The 19208-nt window shown below is 43.2% G+C and overlaps 2 protein-coding genes across 2 annotated transcripts; both read right to left on the bottom strand.

The window, feature by feature from the left end:
- Positions 1-5434: 5434 nt before the first annotated feature.
- On the bottom strand, positions 5435-7184 carry LOC139554557 (adenosine receptor A3-like). The gene is made up of 2 exons (XM_071367448.1): positions 6649-7184; positions 5435-6563 (listed from the first exon to the last, which is right to left on the bottom strand). Exons 1-2 carry the CDS (start codon positions 6975-6977, stop codon positions 5858-5860), a joined length of 1035 nt encoding a protein of 344 aa, XP_071223549.1. The 5' UTR covers positions 6978-7184; the 3' UTR covers positions 5435-5857.
- A 6319-nt stretch (positions 7185-13503) lies between these two features.
- LOC139554547 (adenosine receptor A3-like) lies at positions 13504-17522 on the bottom strand. The gene is made up of 3 exons (XM_071367436.1): positions 17305-17522; positions 14730-15296; positions 13504-14644 (listed from the first exon to the last, which is right to left on the bottom strand). Exons 2-3 carry the CDS (start codon positions 15056-15058, stop codon positions 13939-13941), a joined length of 1035 nt encoding a protein of 344 aa, XP_071223537.1. The 5' UTR covers positions 15059-15296; positions 17305-17522; the 3' UTR covers positions 13504-13938.
- Between the last annotated feature and the right edge of the window lie 1686 nt (positions 17523-19208).

Raw genomic sequence — 19208 nt, 5'->3', positions numbered from 1 at the left:
TGGCATTGCATAATTTTGATGACTGCCAGCAAGCCAAGCCGAAAACGTTTCATTATCCTAAAACACTGTTTTCTCTTGCTTGGTTTTAATAAGGCAATGTTAATGTCTAAATCTGAAAGTCTTGTCAGCCACTATAAAGGATGCTGTAATGAAGCAATCTCTGTGATGGCCCTTCTCAATCCATTATTAAGGAGAGAAGAAGTTTCAACGTCTGCCCGTAAACACATTCATTTTATATTCTCTATTTTTTGGAGGAAACCGATGAATCAGGACTTTCTTTGGGGACATTGCCCCCTACCTCAGACCGTGCTCTGTGCATTAGCTTGTTGGTGAGCAGACACAACAGTAACTCACTTTTATTGGAGATGTTCTTTACGTCATCTGAGTCCCAGGGATAGTCAGCTTTGTGTGTGTGTCTATGATAGAGCGACAATCGTAACATAGCAACAGTGAGCTTTGATGTATGGGTTGGTAAAGGTATGGTGACAAGCTTTTTATTGTGTGTCAATAAACCTTTAAAAGAGCTGTTTCAGGCCAATGAGCACATTTTTGTCAAATGGACCATTGATCAACCAACCTGTTGGCATGCTGTAGTCTACCAGTAGAGTAGCTCAGTTTGTAGGTCATGCCACTTGCAACATCAGGATTGTGGGTTCAACTCCTGGTGGGACCACCGATATGAAAAATGTATGCACACACTACTGTCAGTTGCTTTCGATAAAATAGTCTGCTAAATGGTATATTATCTACAGTACACCTTTAGATGAAGCAGGGGACAGGTGCTCAAAGTAAAAACATTCCAACTGCCTCTCTAGCCAAAATATTTTACGTTTATTTGCCTATTTGTTTTCTGAAACAACACACTCACTCATCACACATTGTAAGCAAGCTAGTGCCAGTGACTCCTAAGCCTAAGGTGCTCGGGCGATGGTTGAGCCCTATCTGTCCGCCAGAGTTTTGACTTCTGGGTACGTTTTGCAACAGAAACCCACTGGCCAGTGAATACACCTCTGAGACTGTAACCAACCCTATGAATAGCAGTAATGAATTAGTAAAGTACCATGCAGAGGTTCGCCAGGTCAGGTTCCTCAGGGGATTATGTGGCTGTGGTGAAGAGATCCCATTACCGGTAACCAACTGAGTGTAATGTTCTCCACATCCTCACCAAACTTCCTATTGGAGATGAAGGATGCCTCCAACAACCATTAGCACTTAATACAGCTCTAAAGCTACATTACACAATGCTAGCTATCCTATTATGACTGCTGTAATGCACATCGATACAGAGAAGAGGGTCGTAGACTGGGTGAATGTGTTCCAATGGTAAAATGTAAAAACAGTGAGTTAACATATATAATATTGTATTTTTGTTCTGAGGGAGTCAGCAATAAAACAATGGCATTGAAAACGTAATACCAGTAGTATTTCAGAAGACTAGAAGGAGCACGAGCTCTACTGCATTATCATCCACACAACTTCTGTGGAAGATTCTATTGTTTTCTCATCATAGCTTAATAAGGGGTCTATGTTTTGACACAACGAGCCTTTTAACTTTACATCTAGTGTTTTTTGCTTCTTCTCTTTTTAAAGAATGAAAAAACCTGCTTCAGTCCCAACGTAAAACCTGCTTTAGGCCCATGAGGTTTACAGATTATTTTATTATATTTTTTTACTCACTTAGCAGACACTCTTATCCAGAGTGACTAACAGTAGCAATTAGGGTTAATCAGTTTGTATACCTGTTTCATCTCTTGTAGTCCTTGATGTGTTTATAACAATGTTACAAAGCATGTTGAGGTCTGTAATTTTTATCATAGGTACACTTCAACTGTGAGAGACGTAATCTAAAACAAATATCCAGAAAATCACATTGTATGATTTTTAAGTAATTAATTTGCATTTTATTGCATGACATAAGTATTTGATACATCAGAAAAGCAGAACTTAATATTTGGTACAGAAACCTTTGTTTGCAATTACAGAGATCACACGTTTCCTGTAGTTCTTGACCAGGTTTGCACTCACTGCAGCAGGGATTTTGGCCCACTCCTCCATACAGACCTTCTCCAGATCCTTCAGGTTTCGGGGCTGTCGCTGGGCAATACGGACTTTCAGCTCCCTCCAAAGATTTTCTATTGGGTTCAGATCTGGAGACTGGCTAGGCCACTCCAGGACCTTGAGATGCTTCTTACGGAGCCACTCCTTAGTTGCCCTGGCTGTGTGTTTCGGGTTGTTGTCATGCTGGAAGACCCAGCCACGACCCATCTTCAAAGCTCTTACTGAGGGAAGGAGGTTGTTGGCCAAGATCTCGCGATACATGGCCCCATCCATCCTCCCCTCAATACGGTGCAGTCGTCCTGTCCCCTTTGCAGAAAAGCATCCCCAAAGAATGATGTTTCCACCTCCATGCTTCACGGTTGGGATGGTGTTCTTGGGGTTGTACTCATCCTTATTCTTCCTCCAAACACGGCGAGTGGAGTTTAGACCTAAAAGCTCTATTTTTGTCTCATCAGACCACATGACCTTCTCCCATTCCTCCTCTGGATCATCCAGATGGTCATTGGCAAACTTCAGACAGGCCTGGACATGCGCTGGCTTGAGCAGGGGGACCTTGCGTGCGCTGCAGGATTTTAATCCATGACGGCGTAGTGTGTTACTAATGGTTTTCTTTGAGACTGTGGTCCCAGCTCTCTTCAGGTCATTGACCAGGTCCTGCCGTGTAGTTCTGGGCTGGTCCCTCACCTTCCTCATGATCATTGATGCCCCACGAGGTGAGATCTTGCATGGAGCCCCAGACCAAGGGTGATTGACCGTCATCTTGAACTTCTTCCATTTTCTAATAACTGCGCCAACAGTTGTTGCCTTTTCACCAAGCTGCTTGCCTATTGTCCTGTAGCCCATCCCAGCCTTGTGCAGGTCTACAATTTTATCCCTGATGTCCTTACACAGCTCTCTGGTCTTTGCCATTGTGGAGAGGTTGGAGTCTGTTTGATTGAGTGTGTGCACAGGTGTCTTTTATACAGGTAACGAGTTCAAACAGGTGCAGTTAATACAGGTAATGAATGGAGAACAGGAGGGCTTCTTAAAGAAAAACTAACAGGTCTGTGAGAGCCGGAATTCTTACTGGTTGGTAGGTGATCAAATACTTATGTCATGCAATAAAATGCAAATGAATTACTTAAAAATCATACAATGTGATTTTCTGGATTTTTGTTTTAGATTCCGTTTCTCACAGTTGAAGTGTACCTATGATAAAAATTACAGACCTCTATAGGCTTTGTAAGTAGGAAAATCTGCAAAATCGGCAGTGTATCAAATACTTGTTCTCCCCACTGTATTTACAGTATTGCATTTTTCATGTAGACTGATTTTGGACAGCTAATAGCCTAACCATCGCACACGCAACATTATGTACGAAACGTTCAAATCCTGTTGCAGGATTATTTTGTTGCAACAATACTGGTCAAATTAAGATTATACATCTGTATCTGTTTTCTGGATGTCATAGCTACCTTCATCAATGAAGTAGAGTAGAAGGGTAAATCAGCAATACAGTGGGGAGAACAAGTATTTGATACACTGCCGATTTTGCAGGTTTTCCTACTTACAAAGCATGTAGAGGTCTGTAATTTTTATCATAGGTACACTTCAACTGTGAGAGACGGAATCTAAAACAAAAATCCAGAAAATCACATTGTTTGATTTTTAAGTAATTCATTTGCATTTTATTGCATGACATAAGTATTTGATCACCTACCAACCAGTAAGAATTCCGGCTCCCACAGACCTGTTCGTTTTTCTTTAAGAAACCCTCCTGTTCTCCACTCAATACCTGTATTAACTGCACCTGTTTGAACTCATTAGCTGTATAAAAGACACCTGTCCACACACTCAATCAAACAGACTCCAACCTCTCCACAATGGCCAAGATCAGAGTGCTGTGTAAGGACATCAGGGATAAAATTGCAGACCTGCACAAGGCTGGGATGGGCTACAGGACAATAGGCAAGCAGCTTGGTGAGAAGGCAACAACTGTTGGCGCAATTATTCGAAAATGGAAGAAGTTGAAGATGACGGTCAATCACCCTCGGTCTGGGGCTCCATGCAAGATCTCACCTCGTGGGGCATCAATGATCACGAGGAAGGTGAGGGATCAGCCCAGAACTACACGGCAGGACCTGGTCAATGACCTGAAGAGAGCTGGGACCACAGTCTCAAAGAAAACCATTAGTAACACACTACGCCATCATGGATTAAAATCCTGCAGCGCACGCAAGGTCCCCCTGCTCAAGCCAGCGCATGTCCAGGCCCATCTGAAGTTTGCCAATGACCATCTGGATGATCCAGAGGAGGAATGGGAGAAGGTCATGTGGTCTGATGAGACAAAAATAGAGCTTTTTGGTCTAAACTCCACTCGCCGTGTTTGGAGGAAGAAGAAGGATGAGTACAACCCCAAGAACACCATCCCAACCGTGAAGCATGGAGGTGGAAACATCATTCTTTGGTGATGCTTTTCTGCAAAGGGGACAGGACGACTGCACCGTATTGAGGGGAGGATGGATGGGGCCATGTATCGCGAGATCTTGGCCAACAACCTCCTTCCCTCAGTAAGAGCATTGAAGATGGGTCGTGGCTGGATCTTCCAGCATGACAACGACCCGAAACACACAGCCAGGGCAACTAAGGAGTGGCTCCGTAAGAAGCATCTCAAGGTCCTGGAGTGGCCTAGCCAGTCTCCAGACCTGAACCCAATAGAAAATCTTTGGAGGGAGCTGAAAGTCTGTATTGCCCAGCGACAGCCCCGAAACCTGAAGGATCTGGAGAAGGTCTGTATGGAGGAGTGGGCCAAAATCCCTGCTGCAGTGTGTGCAAACCTGGTCAAGAACTACAGGAAACGTATGATCTCTGTAATTGCAAACAAAGGTTTCTGTACCAAATATTTAAGTTCTGCTTTTCTGATGTATCAAATACTTATGTCATGCAATAAAATGCAAATTAATTACTTAAAAATCATACAATGTGATTTTCTGGAATTTTGTTTTAGATTCCGCCTCTCACAGTTGAAGTGTACCTATGATAAAAATTACAGACCTCTACATGCTTTGTAAGTAGGAAAACCTGCAAAATCGGCAGTGTATCAAATACTTGTTCTCCCCACTGTATATCAGTGCAATCCGGGATCCTTGGGACATCCCTACCTCATTGAAGTTGACATTTAAAATGGTTAAAGTAAGGGTTGAGGTTAGGGTTAGTGTTTAGGGCAGGGATGTTCCAAGGAACTCGGATAGCACTGCCAAATATGTCCTATAGGAGAAGTGTAAATATTGAGGCGCTTGTGACTCCCCCAGATATTGTGGGTAGAAAATTTTGGCATCTGTACAGGAACATGGTGAAATATTACTCAACAATGACCCAGATCCCTGGCCACTATCACTCAACTCAATGTAACCATTTATTGCTGAAGCAGACAAATCATTGAATGAGATTGCAATTTTCTTTCCTACACATTTTTTGGGATAACTGCCAAATAGTGCATGTTATTTCCATTTCTGGGCAACGTAATCATACAGAAAAAAAATATTCAAAATTCAGGACATTCAAGAAACACAAGTCTTTAAACAGGAAATCGATAAGAGTAAAAGGAAACCGGTAAGAGCCCACTTACTTGACTTCCTTGCAACTTCCTCTGTCTATTTTTATCCCTCAGTTTTTTTCAACAAATGCCAAATATTAAAATCTGCCAATGTATAACACCCTGGCAGTAGTTTTCCCTTTTTATACAGGTTCTAAGGTCTTGATGCACTTTGCCAAAGATAAAAAGCTAAGCGACTATCACTTATATTGTCTTTCTACACTATTAACATGCTGTACTTTCAACTGTGTCAATTTTCATAACACTGATAGCATTTCCATCAATATTTCTATCCGCACTGTTAGGGTTGCTGCTGATAATGTTTTCAGTGGTCTGGTTGCTCTGAGAGCCCTGACTGTCACCTCGATACACAAAGACCTTCCTCCAGATCCTCAGGTACGCTTCCTGGATCTTGCGGATCTTGAAGGCATAAACGATCGGGTTGACAGCTGAATTGCCATGGGAGAGGAGGATGCCCACATAGAAGGCCTGTTGGGGTATGTTTGATGTGTTACCAAAGTAGGCAACACAGTTCATGATGTCCAGAGGGAGCCAGCAAAAGGCGAAGAGCACCAGGACCAGAGTCAGGGATCGGGCCAGGCTCCTCTCCTTCCTGAAGTAGGTGTGGGACTGGGTACTGCTCCCCACCCTCTCTCTCAGGTTCTTTTGTATGATACAGAATATGTAGCAGTACAGGACAGCCATGACAAGCAACGGAGTGAGGGTGCAGAGGAAGAAGAAAAAGTAAACCAAGTATGACATGGGAATCACAGCCCGGAAACGGCAGATGATGGTGGTTGAGTTCCCTGAGTGAGACAAGGTGTCACGGTTGTACCACCCAAACGTGGGTGGGAAGCTCAACATGAAGGCAACAAACCAACATATTGCTACCACCACCCAAGATCTGCTCTTTGTCACTGTCCTCTTGTACCTGTTGAAGCAGAGAATCTGTTCATATGACACGACAACCATTTTTTTAAACTGTGTGTATGTACTGTATATGCATGCACGCTCACCTGAGAGGGATGAAGACGCGTAGGAATCTGTCCACAGAGATGGCTAGCAGAGACATGACCGAAGTCATTGCCAACATGATGACCACACAGCTAATGAAGAGACATACATTGAACGAGGTGCACACCCGTCCATCCACCAGCACAGCCAGCGGCACAGCTACAGAACCTACAAGGAAGTCAGCTGTAGCCAGAGAGACCAAAAAACAGAAGGTGGGCTGCCGGAGGTTGCTGCTCGACCACACTGCCCAGATCACCAGCACATTTCCCAGACAGCAGGCAACAGCGATCAGCACCTCCAGCACTGTGTAGACAACATCTCCTCCAGACATCCTGTCAACCGTCCAATGGAAGTTTAATATGGGCAATTGCTGTACTTAACACTAAGTGTGCTCTATTCTATACCGCTGGAGATTTTCCTTTTCCTGTAGGCTCGAGGATGTTCACTTAGCTATTGAAAAGGTTTATTGAAATGTCACAGCCCCCACTTGCCTGCTATAGATTGGTGATAAGTGTTGTTGTGGTATCTCACTTATCCTACACTGCTAGTAGGAGGAGACTGTGTAAAAAATAGTTTGTTCATCTCAGTTGAACCCTTATCTTGAAAATTTGGCAATAAGAGGCAAGGTGTCGCAATCTGCAAATTTATGTTGGCTGCAGAAAAATACTTAGCTGTGGTTGTGTTGTACACATTTCCTGTAGCTTTAAAGGAAGGATGCTCAAAAATACACTTGCTTCTGTGAATGGTATACATGTCACAATGTGGAAAGTGACAGGTGTTATGTCTGGGATGAGCAGGCACAGTGAAGGCAGAGGCAGACAACAAATGTATTATAGGCCATGGTTTTCAATCATCATCATTTCAGTAATCAAGTTCAATCACCATTTTTAACACTGTCCCACAATTCAGTTCAAATGTTTCACTGCCATAATATTTTATTTTTGCTTTTAACTTAGAAACCATGCTACTTTAAAAATACAGCCTGGTCTCATAGACTAGACGTAACATAGCAAATGGATATCCAATATATTATGTTTGGTATGGTTACATAAGACAGAGGGTTACTTAAGGCAAAAACAAAATGAGAGTGGTTGGTCGGGGTCGGCGTATAACGCAAACATCTAACTAGCCAAAGGTTGCGTGTTTGAATCTCATCACAAACAACTTTAGCATTTTAGCAACTTTGCAACTACAACTACTTAGCATGTTAGCTAACCCTTACCCTAAACCTTTTAACTAACCCTTCTCCTAACCCTACTCTTAACCCCTGACCCTAACCCCTAGCCAAACAAAACAAGGGGCATAGGAAGTGGCAGGCGTTCATTTGCTCTAAATCTCCATTGTAACAGAACTGTATAGAATGACGAGGTGCTCATGTCTCAACCCTAACAATTGGAGTCTTTGTCCTAAAGCCGGGAAGGCAGACGACAAGGTCCAAAATAAGCCCATAGAAACGCATTGGGCTTATTTTGGACAGATAAAAGCTCTCGCTTCGCCTCTTCCTCTCTGATTGTTACTCAAACAAATCTCCATCAGCCATGTGGGCTCACCAATGCCATTACATGCTCTGGCAAACTTGGGATCCACCATGATTCCGGATTGCATTCGCTTCCTGTGGGCTGTCAGCATATCCACGAGAAGTAGGGGTGCTGAGGGTGCTGCTGCACCCCCTGAAAAATCAGGGTAAAAAATATAAATATAAATATATATATACCTATACTAGTCCTATATTAGAGGACCGTTATAGCCATCTGTAGATTTGCACCCCCCCCCCCCCAACAAAACAGTTGAGATGACAACCAGGGCTCTCAGAGCAACCAGACCACTGTGAACAAAACATGTATCATCAGTAATCCTAGCACTGTGAGTGAGTCATAGTTAATGATTTGTTCAATGATAATTACAAAATTACATTTTGGTTTTCCTTACCCTGTAAGCAGTCTATAGACAAGGTATATATATACCTATACTAGTCCTATATTAGAGGACCGTTATAGCCATCTGTAGATTTACCCTGTAAGCAGTCTATAGACAAGGTATGCCAGCAATCCATGTTTTGCTTTCGTTTACCTGGGGTGTGTTCATTTTGCTTGACAATTTGTTCTGAACAACACTTTTCTCCAAAATGGTCCACACTGTCCTTCGATAGCCTTTGAGGTATGTTTGCTCCGATTTGGTGGGTGTGGCCTGACCAATATGGGTGTAACCATTTGAAATCGCAAAACTCGTGCAGCACATCATACGGTAATCGCCCTCTGGGCAATCATAATCACAGCATTTTTCAACTGGAAGTTCAATACAGTACAATTTCTGTTGAATTGAACATTGCACACCGTTCTGTCACACTGACCACACCCCAGGCCACTGTTTCCAAATGCTAACTTTGGCACCGATAGTATAATTTTTTGAGCTTCATGTCCAAATCATACTAAAGTATCTAAAATGTATTGTGTACCTCAATAAAATTACTTATAGATCATTTGGACATGAAGCACCAAAAATGCTAATATTGGAATTTTGGTGAACTATCCCTATAACCTAACACTTGTTCCAAAACCTAATCTCACACAAATGGACCGGTCCATCGTATTCTAGCCTACAGCTCTCTGGATATACGATTGTAGTCCTCTATTCTTCATTACCCTCTCTAGATTGACCTGGCATAGCCAATACAGGCACTAAATCATTCTAATGTGGTAGAAAGTTTTATTGTAATATACTGTATAAAGAAGAGCTATTGCCATTGTATTTCAGCAAAGGTTTTCTTAACCACATTGGCATTATTGTAGCATTTTGCATGTTGAGAATGAAGCTGAAAGTGAACATGATGAGGAGTAGGACAATGATGCAGGAAAGAAGAGTATTTAAAGGAATAGTTAACCTAAATTGGTTTCCTTACCCTGTAAGCAATCTATGGACAAGGTAAGACAGCAATCCATGCTTTGGTATTGTCTAGCTGTCCACTGTCTTCAAACGCTACGTTTTTATCATTTGTGTCCAAAAACCACTGCAAGTCAATATCCCCGAAATTAACATTTTGTGGATTTATATCCAGATCATCCTAAAGTGTCTAAAAGTTACTTTAACATGATTTTGACATGAAATGTGAAAAATGCTAACTATCCAATTCTATGGAATATTACCAAAGTAAATCATAAAATTAAAAACATCTACTGAGCTGCGAGTTCCTATTTTAATAGGAGGGCAAAAGGACAGGTGCTCGGGCGATGGTTGAGCCCTATCTGTCCGCCAGAGTTTTGACTTCTGGGTACGTTTTGCAACAGAAACCCACTGGCCAGTGAATACACCTCTGAGACTGTAACCAACCCTATGAATAGCAGTAATGAATTAGTACAGTACCATGCAGAGGTTCGCCAGGTCATGTTCCTCAGGGGATTATGTGGCTGTGGTGAAGAGATCCCATTACCGGTAACCAACTGAGTGTAATGTTTTTATTTATTTTTATTTTTTTTTAAATATTTTATATAGCCCTTCGTACATCAGCTAATATCTCGAAGTGCTGTACAGAAACCCAGCCTAAAACCCCAAACAGCAAGCAATGCAGGTGTAGAAGCACAGTGGCTAGGAAAAACACCCTAGAAAGGCCAAAACCTAGGAAGAAACCTAGAGAGGAACCAGGCTATGAGGGGTGGCCAGTCCTCTTCTGGCTGTGCCGGGTGGAGATTATAACAGAACATGGCCAAGATGTTCAAAATGTTCATAAATGACAAGCATGGTCAAATAATAATCAGGAATAAATGTCAGTTGGCTTTTCATAGCCGATCATTAAGAGTTGAAAACAGCAGGTCTGGGACAGGTAGGGGTTCCATAACTGCAGGCAGAACAGTTGAAACTGGAACAGCAGCAAGGCCAGGTGGACTGGGGACAGCAAGGAGTCATCATGCCCAGTAGTCCTGACGTATGGTCCTAGGGCTCAGGTCCTCCGAGAGAGAGAAAGAAGGAGAGAATTAGAGAGAGCATACTTAAATTCACACAGGACACTGGATAAGACAGGAGAAGTACTCCAGATATAACCAACTGGCCCTAGCCCCCCGACACAAACTACTGCAGCATAAATACTGGAGGCTGAGACAGGAGGGGTCAGGAGACACTGTGGCCCCATCCGATGATACCCCCGGACAGGGCCAAACAGGAAGGATATAACCCCACCCACTTTGCCAAAGCACAGCCCCCGCACCACTAGAGGGATACCTTCAACCACCAATTTACAATCCTGAGACAAGGCCGAGTATAGCCCACAAAGATCTCCACCACAGCACAAACCAAGGGGGGGCGCCAACCCAGACAGGAAGATCACGTCAGTAACTCAACCCACTCAAGTGACGCACCCCTCCTAGGGACGGCATGAAAGAGCACCAGTAAGCCAGTGACTCAGCCCCTGTAATAGGGTTAGAGGTAGAGAATCCCAGTGGAGGGGAACCGGCCAGGCAGAGACAGCAAGGGCGGTTCGTTGCTCCAGAGCGTTTCCGTTCACCTTCACACTCCTGGGCCAGACTACACTCAATCATATGACCTACTGAGGAGATAAGTCTTCAGTAAAGACTTAAAGGTTGAGACCGAGTCTGCGTCTCTCACATGGGTAGGCAGACCATTCCATAAAAATGGAGATCTATAGGAGAAAGCCTCTTTCTCCAGCTGTTTGCTTAGAAATTCTAGGGACAATTAGGAGGCCTGCGTCTTGTGACCGTAGCGTACGTGTCGGTATGTACGGCAGGACCAACTCGGAAAGATAGGTAGGAGCAAGCCCATGTAACGCTTTATAGGTTAACAGTAAAACCTTGAAATCAGCCCTTGCCTTAACAGGAAGCCAGTGTAGGGAAGCTAGCACTGGAGTAATATGATCAAATTTCTTGGTTCTAGTCAGGATTCTAGCAGCCGTATTTAGCACTAACTGAAGTTTATTTAGTGCTTTATCCGGGTAGCCGGAAAGTAGAGCATTGCAGTAGTCTAACCTAGAAGTAACAAATGCATGGATTAATTTCGCCCCTCCAGCTAGGATGGAGTCCGTCACTCCTCAGCAGGTCAGGCTTGGTCCTGTTTGTGGGTGAGTCCCAGAAAGAGGGCCAATTATCTACAAATTCTATCTTTTGGGAGGGGCAGAAAACAGTTTTCAACCAGCGATTGAGTTGTGAGACTCTGCTGTAGAGCTCGTCACTCCCCCTAACTGGGAGGGGGCCAGAGACAATTACTCGATGCCGACACATCTTTCTAGCTGATTTACACGCTGAAGCTATGTTGCGCTTGGTGACCTCTGACTGTTTCATCCTAACATCGTTGGTGCCGACGTGGATAACAATATCTCTATACTCTCTACACTCGCCAGTTTTAGCTTTAGCCAGCACCATCTTCAGATTAGCCTTAACGTCGGTAGCCCTGCCCCCTGGTAAACAGTGTATGATCGCTGGGTGATTCGTTTTAAGTCTAATACTGCGGGTAATGGAGTCGCCAATGACTAGGGTTTTCAATTTGTCAGAGCTAATGGTGGGAGCCTTCGGGCGTCTCAGACCCCGTAACGGGAGGAGTAGAGACAAGAGAAAACTCGGCCTCAGACTCCGACTCGCTACTTAATGGGGAAAACCGGTTGAAAGTTTCTGTCGGCTGAATGAGCGACACCAGTTGAGCATTCCTACAGCATTTCCCTCCAGAAGCCATGAGAAAGTTGTCCGGCTGCGGGGACTGTGCGGGGGGATTTATACTAACGTTAGTATCTGTACTTACTGGTGGCACAGACGCTGTTTCTTCCTTTCCTACACTGAAATTACCCTTGCCTAACGATTGCGTCTGAAGCTGGGCTTGTAGCAAGGCGATCGTTCTCCTGTATATTATGAGTACAGCGACTGCAATTAAAAGACATCATGTTAATGTGAGGATGTTGAGGATGGTGAGGTGAGGATGTTCTCCACATCCTCACCAAACTTCCTATTGGAGATGAAGGATGCCTCCAACAACCATTAGCACTTAATACAGCTCTAAAGCTACATTACACAATGCTAGCTATCCTATTATGACTGCTGTAATGCACATCGATACAGAGAAGAGGGTCGTAGACTGGGTGAATGTGTTCCAATGGTAAAATGTAAAAACAGTGAGTTAACATATATAATATTGTATTTTTGTTCTGAGGGAGTCAGCAATAAAACAATGGCATTGAAAACGTAATACCAGTAGGATTTCAGAAGACTAGAAGCAGCACGAACTCTACTGCATTATCATCCACACAACTTCTGTGGAAGATTCTATTGTTTTCGCGTCATAGCTTTATAAGGGGCCTATGTTTTGACACAACGATCCCTTTAACTTAACATCTACTGTATGTCACGCCCTGACCTTAGTTCCTTTTTTATGTCTCTATTTTGGTTTGGTCAGGGCGTGAGTTGGGGTGGGCATTCTATGTTTTTGTTCTATGTTTTGTATTTCTATGTGTTTGGCCTGGTATGGTTCCCAATCAGAGGCAGCAGTCTATCGTTGTTTCTGATTGAGAACCATACTTAGGTAGCCTTTTCCCACCTGTGGTTTGTGGGTAGTTGTTTTCTGTTGTGTGTCTGCACCAGCCAGAACTGTTTCGGTTGTTCTCTTTGTTATTTCAGTTATTTTAGTGTTCATTAAATAAATATGGACACGTACCACGCTGCACCGTGGTGCTCTCCTTCCAACAGCCGTTACAATCTATTTTTTTTGCTTCTTCTCTTTTTAAAGAATGAAAAATCCTGCTTTAGTCACAATGAAAAAACCTGCTTTAGTCCCATTTAGTCCCATGGGGTTTACAGATTATTTTATTATATTTTTGACTAATTTAGCAGACACTCTTATCATTTATTGCTGAAGCAGACAAATCATTGAATGAGATTGCAATTTTTATTTCCTTGTTTCATATGCCCAATCCACATTCACATTTACGTTTTCAGATTAGACATCTACATATTTATTGGAAACTGCCAAATAAATCATGTTATTACCATTTCAGGCCAACTTGATCATACAGAAAAAAACATTTAAAATTCAGTACATTCAAGAAACGAGAGTCTTTATTAAACAGGAAATCGATAAGAGTAAAAAGAAACCTGCAAGAGCCCACCTACTTGACTTCCTTGCAACTTCCTCTGTCTATTTTTATCCCTCAGTTTTTTTCAACAAATGCCAAATATTAAAATCTGCCAATGTATAACACCCTGGCAGTAGTTTTCCCTTTTTATACAGGTTCTAAGGTCTTGATGCACTTTGCCAAAGAAAAAAAGCTAAGCGACTATCACTTATATTGTCTTTCTACACTATTAACATGCTATACCTTCAACTGTGTCAATTTTCATAACACTGATAGCATTTCCATCAATATTTCTATCCGCACTGTTAGGGTTGCTGCTGATAATGTTTTCAGTGGTCTGGTTGGTCTGAGAGCCCTGACTGTCACCTCGACACACAAAGACCTTCCTCCAGATCTTCGGGTACGCTTCCTGGATCTTGCGGATCTTGAAGGCATAAACGATCGGGTTGACAGCTGAATTGCCATGGGAGAGGAGGATGCCCACATAGAAGGCCTGTTGGGGTATGTTTGATGTGTTACCAAAGTAGGCAACACAGTTCATGATGTCCAGAGGGAGCCAGCAAAAGGCGAAGAGCACCAGGACCAGAGTCAGGGATCGGGCCAGGCTCCTCTCCTTCCTGAAGTAGGTGTGGGACTTGGTACTGCTCCCTACCCTCTCTCTCAGGTTCTTTTGTATGATACAGAATATGTAGCAGTACAGGACAGCCATGACAAGCAATGGAGTGAAGGTGCAGAGGAAGAAGAAAAAGTAAACCAAGTATGACATGGGAATCACAGCCAGGAAATGGCAGATGATGGTGGTTGAGTTCCCTGAGTGAGACAAGGTGTCATGGTTGTACCACCCAAACGTGGGTGGGAAGCTCAACATGAAGGCAACAAACCAACATATTGCTACCACCACCCAAGATCTCCTCTTTGTCACTGTCCTCTTGTACCTGTTGAAGCAGAGAATCTGTTCATATGACACGACAACCATTTTTTTAAACTGTGTGTATGTACTGTATATGCATGCACGCTCACCTGAGAGGGATGAAGACGCGTAGGAATCTGTCCACAGAGATGGCTAGCAGAGACATGACCGAAGTCATTGCCAACATGATGACCACACAGCTAATGAAGAGACATACATTGAACGAGGTGCACACTCGTCCATCCACCAGCACAGCCAGCGGCACAGCTACAGAACCTACAAGGAAGTCAGCTGTAGCCAGAGAGACCACAAAGCAGAAGGTGGGCTGCCGGAGGTTGCTGCTTGACCACACTGCCCAGATCACCAGCACATTTCCCAGACAGCAGGCAACAGCGATCAGCACCTCCAGCACTGTGTAGACAACATCTCCTCCAGACATCCTGTCAACCGTCCAATGGAAGTTTAATATTGGCAATTGCTGTACTTAACACTAAGTGTGCTCTATTCTATACCGCTGGAGATTTGCCAGCACGTTTCTTGTTCCTGTAGGATCGAGGATGTTCACTTGGTTATTGAAAAGGTTTATTGAAATGTCAAAGCCCCCACTTGCCTGCTATAGGTTGGTGATAGGTGGAGTTGTGGTATCTCACTTCACATACACTGCTAGTAGGAGGAGACTGTGAATAAAAGAGTTTCAATATACCATAAATAGACTTGTAGTAAATCTGAAAATGCTACCACAGCTAAAACATTTATGTTCCTCTCAGATGAAACCTTATCTTGCATAAGCATTTGGTAATACGAGGCAAGGTTTTTCCATCTTCAAATCTGAGAGATGGTACAGGACTTTTTTATGTTGGCTGCAGAAACATGTTCAGATGTGGTCGTGTTAAGGTGTGGTCGTGTTAGCTGTGGTCGTGATGTACACATTTCCTGTAGCTTTAAAGGAAGGATGCTCAAAAATACACTTGCTTCTGTGAATGGTATACATGTCACAATGTGGAAAGTGACAGGTGTTATGTCTGGGATGAGCAGGCACAGTGACGGCAGAGGCAGACAACAAAAAGGTCAGTTTCAACATGTATTTTAAGGCATGGTTTTCAATCCTCATCGTTCTCCATAAAGTACAATCTTTATCCCCATGTGCAGTTGCAAACCATAGCCTGGCTTTTTTATGGCGGTTTTGGAGCAGTGGCTACTTCCTTGCTGAGCGGCCTTTCAGGTTATGTCGATACAGGACTCGTTTTACTGTGGATATAGATACTTTTGTTTCCTCCAGCATCTTCGCAAGGTCCTTTGCTGTTGTTCAGGGATTGATTTGCACTTTTCTCACCAAAGTACATTCATCTCCAGGAGACAGTTCGCGTCTCCTTCCTGAGCGGTGTGACGGCTGCGTGGTCCCATGGTGTTTATACTTGCGAACTACTGTTTGTACAGATGAACATGGTACCTTCAGGCATTTGGAAATTGCTCCCAAGGATGATCCAGACTTGTGGAGGTCTACATTTTTCTTCTGAGGTCTTGGCTGATTTCTTTTGATTGTCCCATGATATCAAGCAAAGACGCACTGAGTTTGAAGGTAGGCCTTGAAATACATCCACAGGTACACCTCCAATTGACTCAAATGATGTCAATTAGCCTATCAGAAGCTTCTAAAGCCATGACATACTTTTCTGGAATTTTCCAAGCTGTTTAAAGGCACAGTCAACTTAGTGTATGTAAACTTCTGACCCACTTGAATTGTTAAACAGTGAATTGTAAGTGAAATAATCAGTCTGTAAACAATTGTTGGAATAATTACTTGTGTCATGCACAAAGTAGATGTCCTACCCGACTTGCCAAACAAGAAATTTGTTAACAAGACATTTGTGGAGTGGTTGAAAAACAACTTTTAATGATTCCAACCTAAGTGTATTGTCACGATCGTGTGGAGGATTGACGGACCAAAACGCAGCATTAGGAAAATAAGCCATCTTCCTTTTTATTATGAAGAAGGAGAACCAAAAACAAAACACTATTACAAAACAAACAAACGTGAAGCTATGAACGTAATGCACATACAGGCTACAAACGTATAACATAGACAATTACCCACATCAAACGAAAGCCTATGGCTACCCTAAATATGGCTCCCAATCAGAGACAACAGAAATCAGCTGTCTCTAATTGGGAACCCATTCAGGCAACCATAGACTCTCCTAGACAACTACACCAACATAGACACAGCTAGACACATACACTCAACACAAACCCATACACTACACCCAACACCCCCTTTACCATATAACCACCCAAAACCGATAAAACACAAACATTCCCCATGTCACACCCTGACCTAACTAAAATAATAAAGAAAACAAAGAATACTAAGGCCAGGGTGTGACATGTATGTAAACTTCCGACTTCAACTGTATATGTATAGAAATAAAGGATACACAAAGATGCCATTTGTTTTAATAAAAATTACAGAAAAGTATTACATTTTAGATTTGTTTATATTTACATGATTTTATTAGAATTTTTCAAAGTAGATTATTTTAGGATGCAGGACAATTTAAAATGTGGTTTATATTAATGATTTGTCAATGTGCATATCGTTTAAACCTTTTGCATTTGTTGAAAAGGAAACGGAAGCTAAGCATGAAGTTGCAGGGGGTAACATTTTCAGTGAGCAAATGTACTTACTCGACAGTCTGGTCCAAGAAACATTGCTGTAAAATCCTCAGGATTATAGTTCAGTGGAATACAGTAGAATATTACACTTCCATCGGAATGGCTGACAGGATGTCTGGAGGAGAGGTGGCCTACACAGTGCTGGAGGTGCTGATCGCTGTTGCCTGCTGTCTGGGCAATGTGCTAGTGATCTCGGCAGTGTGGTTGAGCAGCTCTCTACGGCAGCCCACCTTCTGCTTTATGGTTTCTCTGGCTGTGGCAGACTTCCATGTAGGTTCTGTGGCTGTGCCAGCGGCTATACTGGTAGATGGAAGAGTGCAGATCTCATTCAATGTCTGTCTCTTCATAAGCTGTGTGGAAATGTTGTTGACATTGGCCTCTGTACTGTTTCTACTAGCCATCTCTGTGGACCGATATCTACGAGTCTTCATCCCTCTCAGGTGAGCTGTCTTCTGACCTAAATACTGTAAATAGTCTGTAATTATTGGGACAGTGAAGCATTTTTTCTTCTTTTGTTTGAAATCAAACAATAACTACGAGGTCAAAGTGCAGACTGTCAGCATTCATTTGAGGGTAGTTTCATGAACAGTCTAGAAATTACATCCCTTTTGTACATAGTCCCCCATTTTAGGGAACCAAAAGTATTGGGACAAATTCACTTATAAAGTGGGGAGAACAAGTATTTGATACACTGCCGATTTTGCAGGTTTTCCTACATACAAAGCATGTTGAGGTCTGTAATTTTTATCATAGGCACACATCAACTGTGAGAGACGGAATCTAAAACAAAAATTCCAGAAAATCACATTGTATGATTTTTAAGTAATTCATTTGCATTTTATTGCATGACATAAGTATTTGATCACCTACCAACCAGTAAGAATTCCGGCTCTCACAGACCTGTTAGTTTTTCTTTAAGAAGCCCCCCTGTTCTCCACTCATTACCTGTATTAACTGCACCTGTTTGAACTCGTTACCTGTATAAAAGACACCTGTCCACACACTCAATCAAACAGACTCCAACCTCTCCACAATGGCAAAGACCAGAGAGCTGTGTAAGGACATCAGGGATAAAATTGTAGACCTGCACAAGGCTGGGATGGGCTACAGGACAATAGGCAAGCAGCTTGGTGAGAAGGCAACAACTGTTGGCGCAATTATTAGAAAATGGAAAAAGTTCAAGATGATGGTCAATCACCCTCGGTCTGGGGCTCCATGCAAGATCTCACCTCGTGGGGCATCAATGATCATGAGGAAGGTGAGGGATCAGCCCAGAACTACACGGTAGGACCTGGTCAATGACCTGAAGAGAGCTGGGACCACAGTCTCAAAGAAAACCATTAGTAACACACTACGCCGTCATGGATTAAAATCCTGCAGCGCACGCAAGGTCCCCCTGCTCAAGCCAGCGCATGTCCAGGCCCATCTGAAGTTTGCCAATGACCATCTGGATGATCCAGAGGAGGAATGGGAGAAGGTCATGTGGTCTGATGAGACAAAAATAGAGCTTTTTGGTCTAAACTCCACTCGCCATGTTTGGAGTAAGAAGAAGGATGAGTACAACCCCAAGAACACCATCCCAACCGTGAAGCATGGAGGTGGAAACATCATTCTTTGGGGATGCTTTTCTGCAAAAGGGACAGGACGACTGCACCATATTGAGGGGAGGATGGATGGGGCCATGTATCGCGAGATCTTGGCCAACAACCTCCTTCCCTCAGTAAGAGCATTGAAGATGGGTCGTGGCTGGGTCTTCCAGCATGACAACGACCTGAAACACATAGCCAGGGCAACTAAGGAGTGGCTCCGTAAGAAGCATCTCAAGGTCCTGGAGTGGCCTAGCCAGTCTCCAAACCTGAACCCAATAGAAAATCTTTGGAGGGAGCTGAAAGTCCGTATTGCCCAGCGACAGCCCC

Source organism: Salvelinus alpinus, chromosome 2 (genome assembly GCF_045679555.1).
Source record: "Salvelinus alpinus chromosome 2, SLU_Salpinus.1, whole genome shotgun sequence".
Classification (NCBI taxonomy): Eukaryota; Metazoa; Chordata; class Actinopteri; order Salmoniformes; family Salmonidae; genus Salvelinus; species Salvelinus alpinus.
Note: the sequence above shows the minus strand (reverse complement) of the source record. Positions and strands in the feature narration are given on the sequence as shown.

What these genes read in the sequence shown, in the direction of transcription:
- LOC139554557 (XM_071367448.1), bottom strand. Translation starts at nt 6,977, where the DNA reads ATGTCTGGAGGAGATGTTGTCTACACAGTGCTGGAGGTGCTGATCGCT. An exon ending in CGCGTCTTCATCCCTCTCAG is followed by an intron (nt 6,564 to 6,648) that starts GTGAGCGTGCAT and finishes CTGCTTCAACAG; the next exon opens with GTACAAGAGGACAGTGACAA.
- LOC139554547 (XM_071367436.1), bottom strand. Translation starts at nt 15,058, where the DNA reads ATGTCTGGAGGAGATGTTGTCTACACAGTGCTGGAGGTGCTGATCGCT. An exon ending in CGCGTCTTCATCCCTCTCAG is followed by an intron (nt 14,645 to 14,729) that starts GTGAGCGTGCAT and finishes CTGCTTCAACAG; the next exon opens with GTACAAGAGGACAGTGACAA.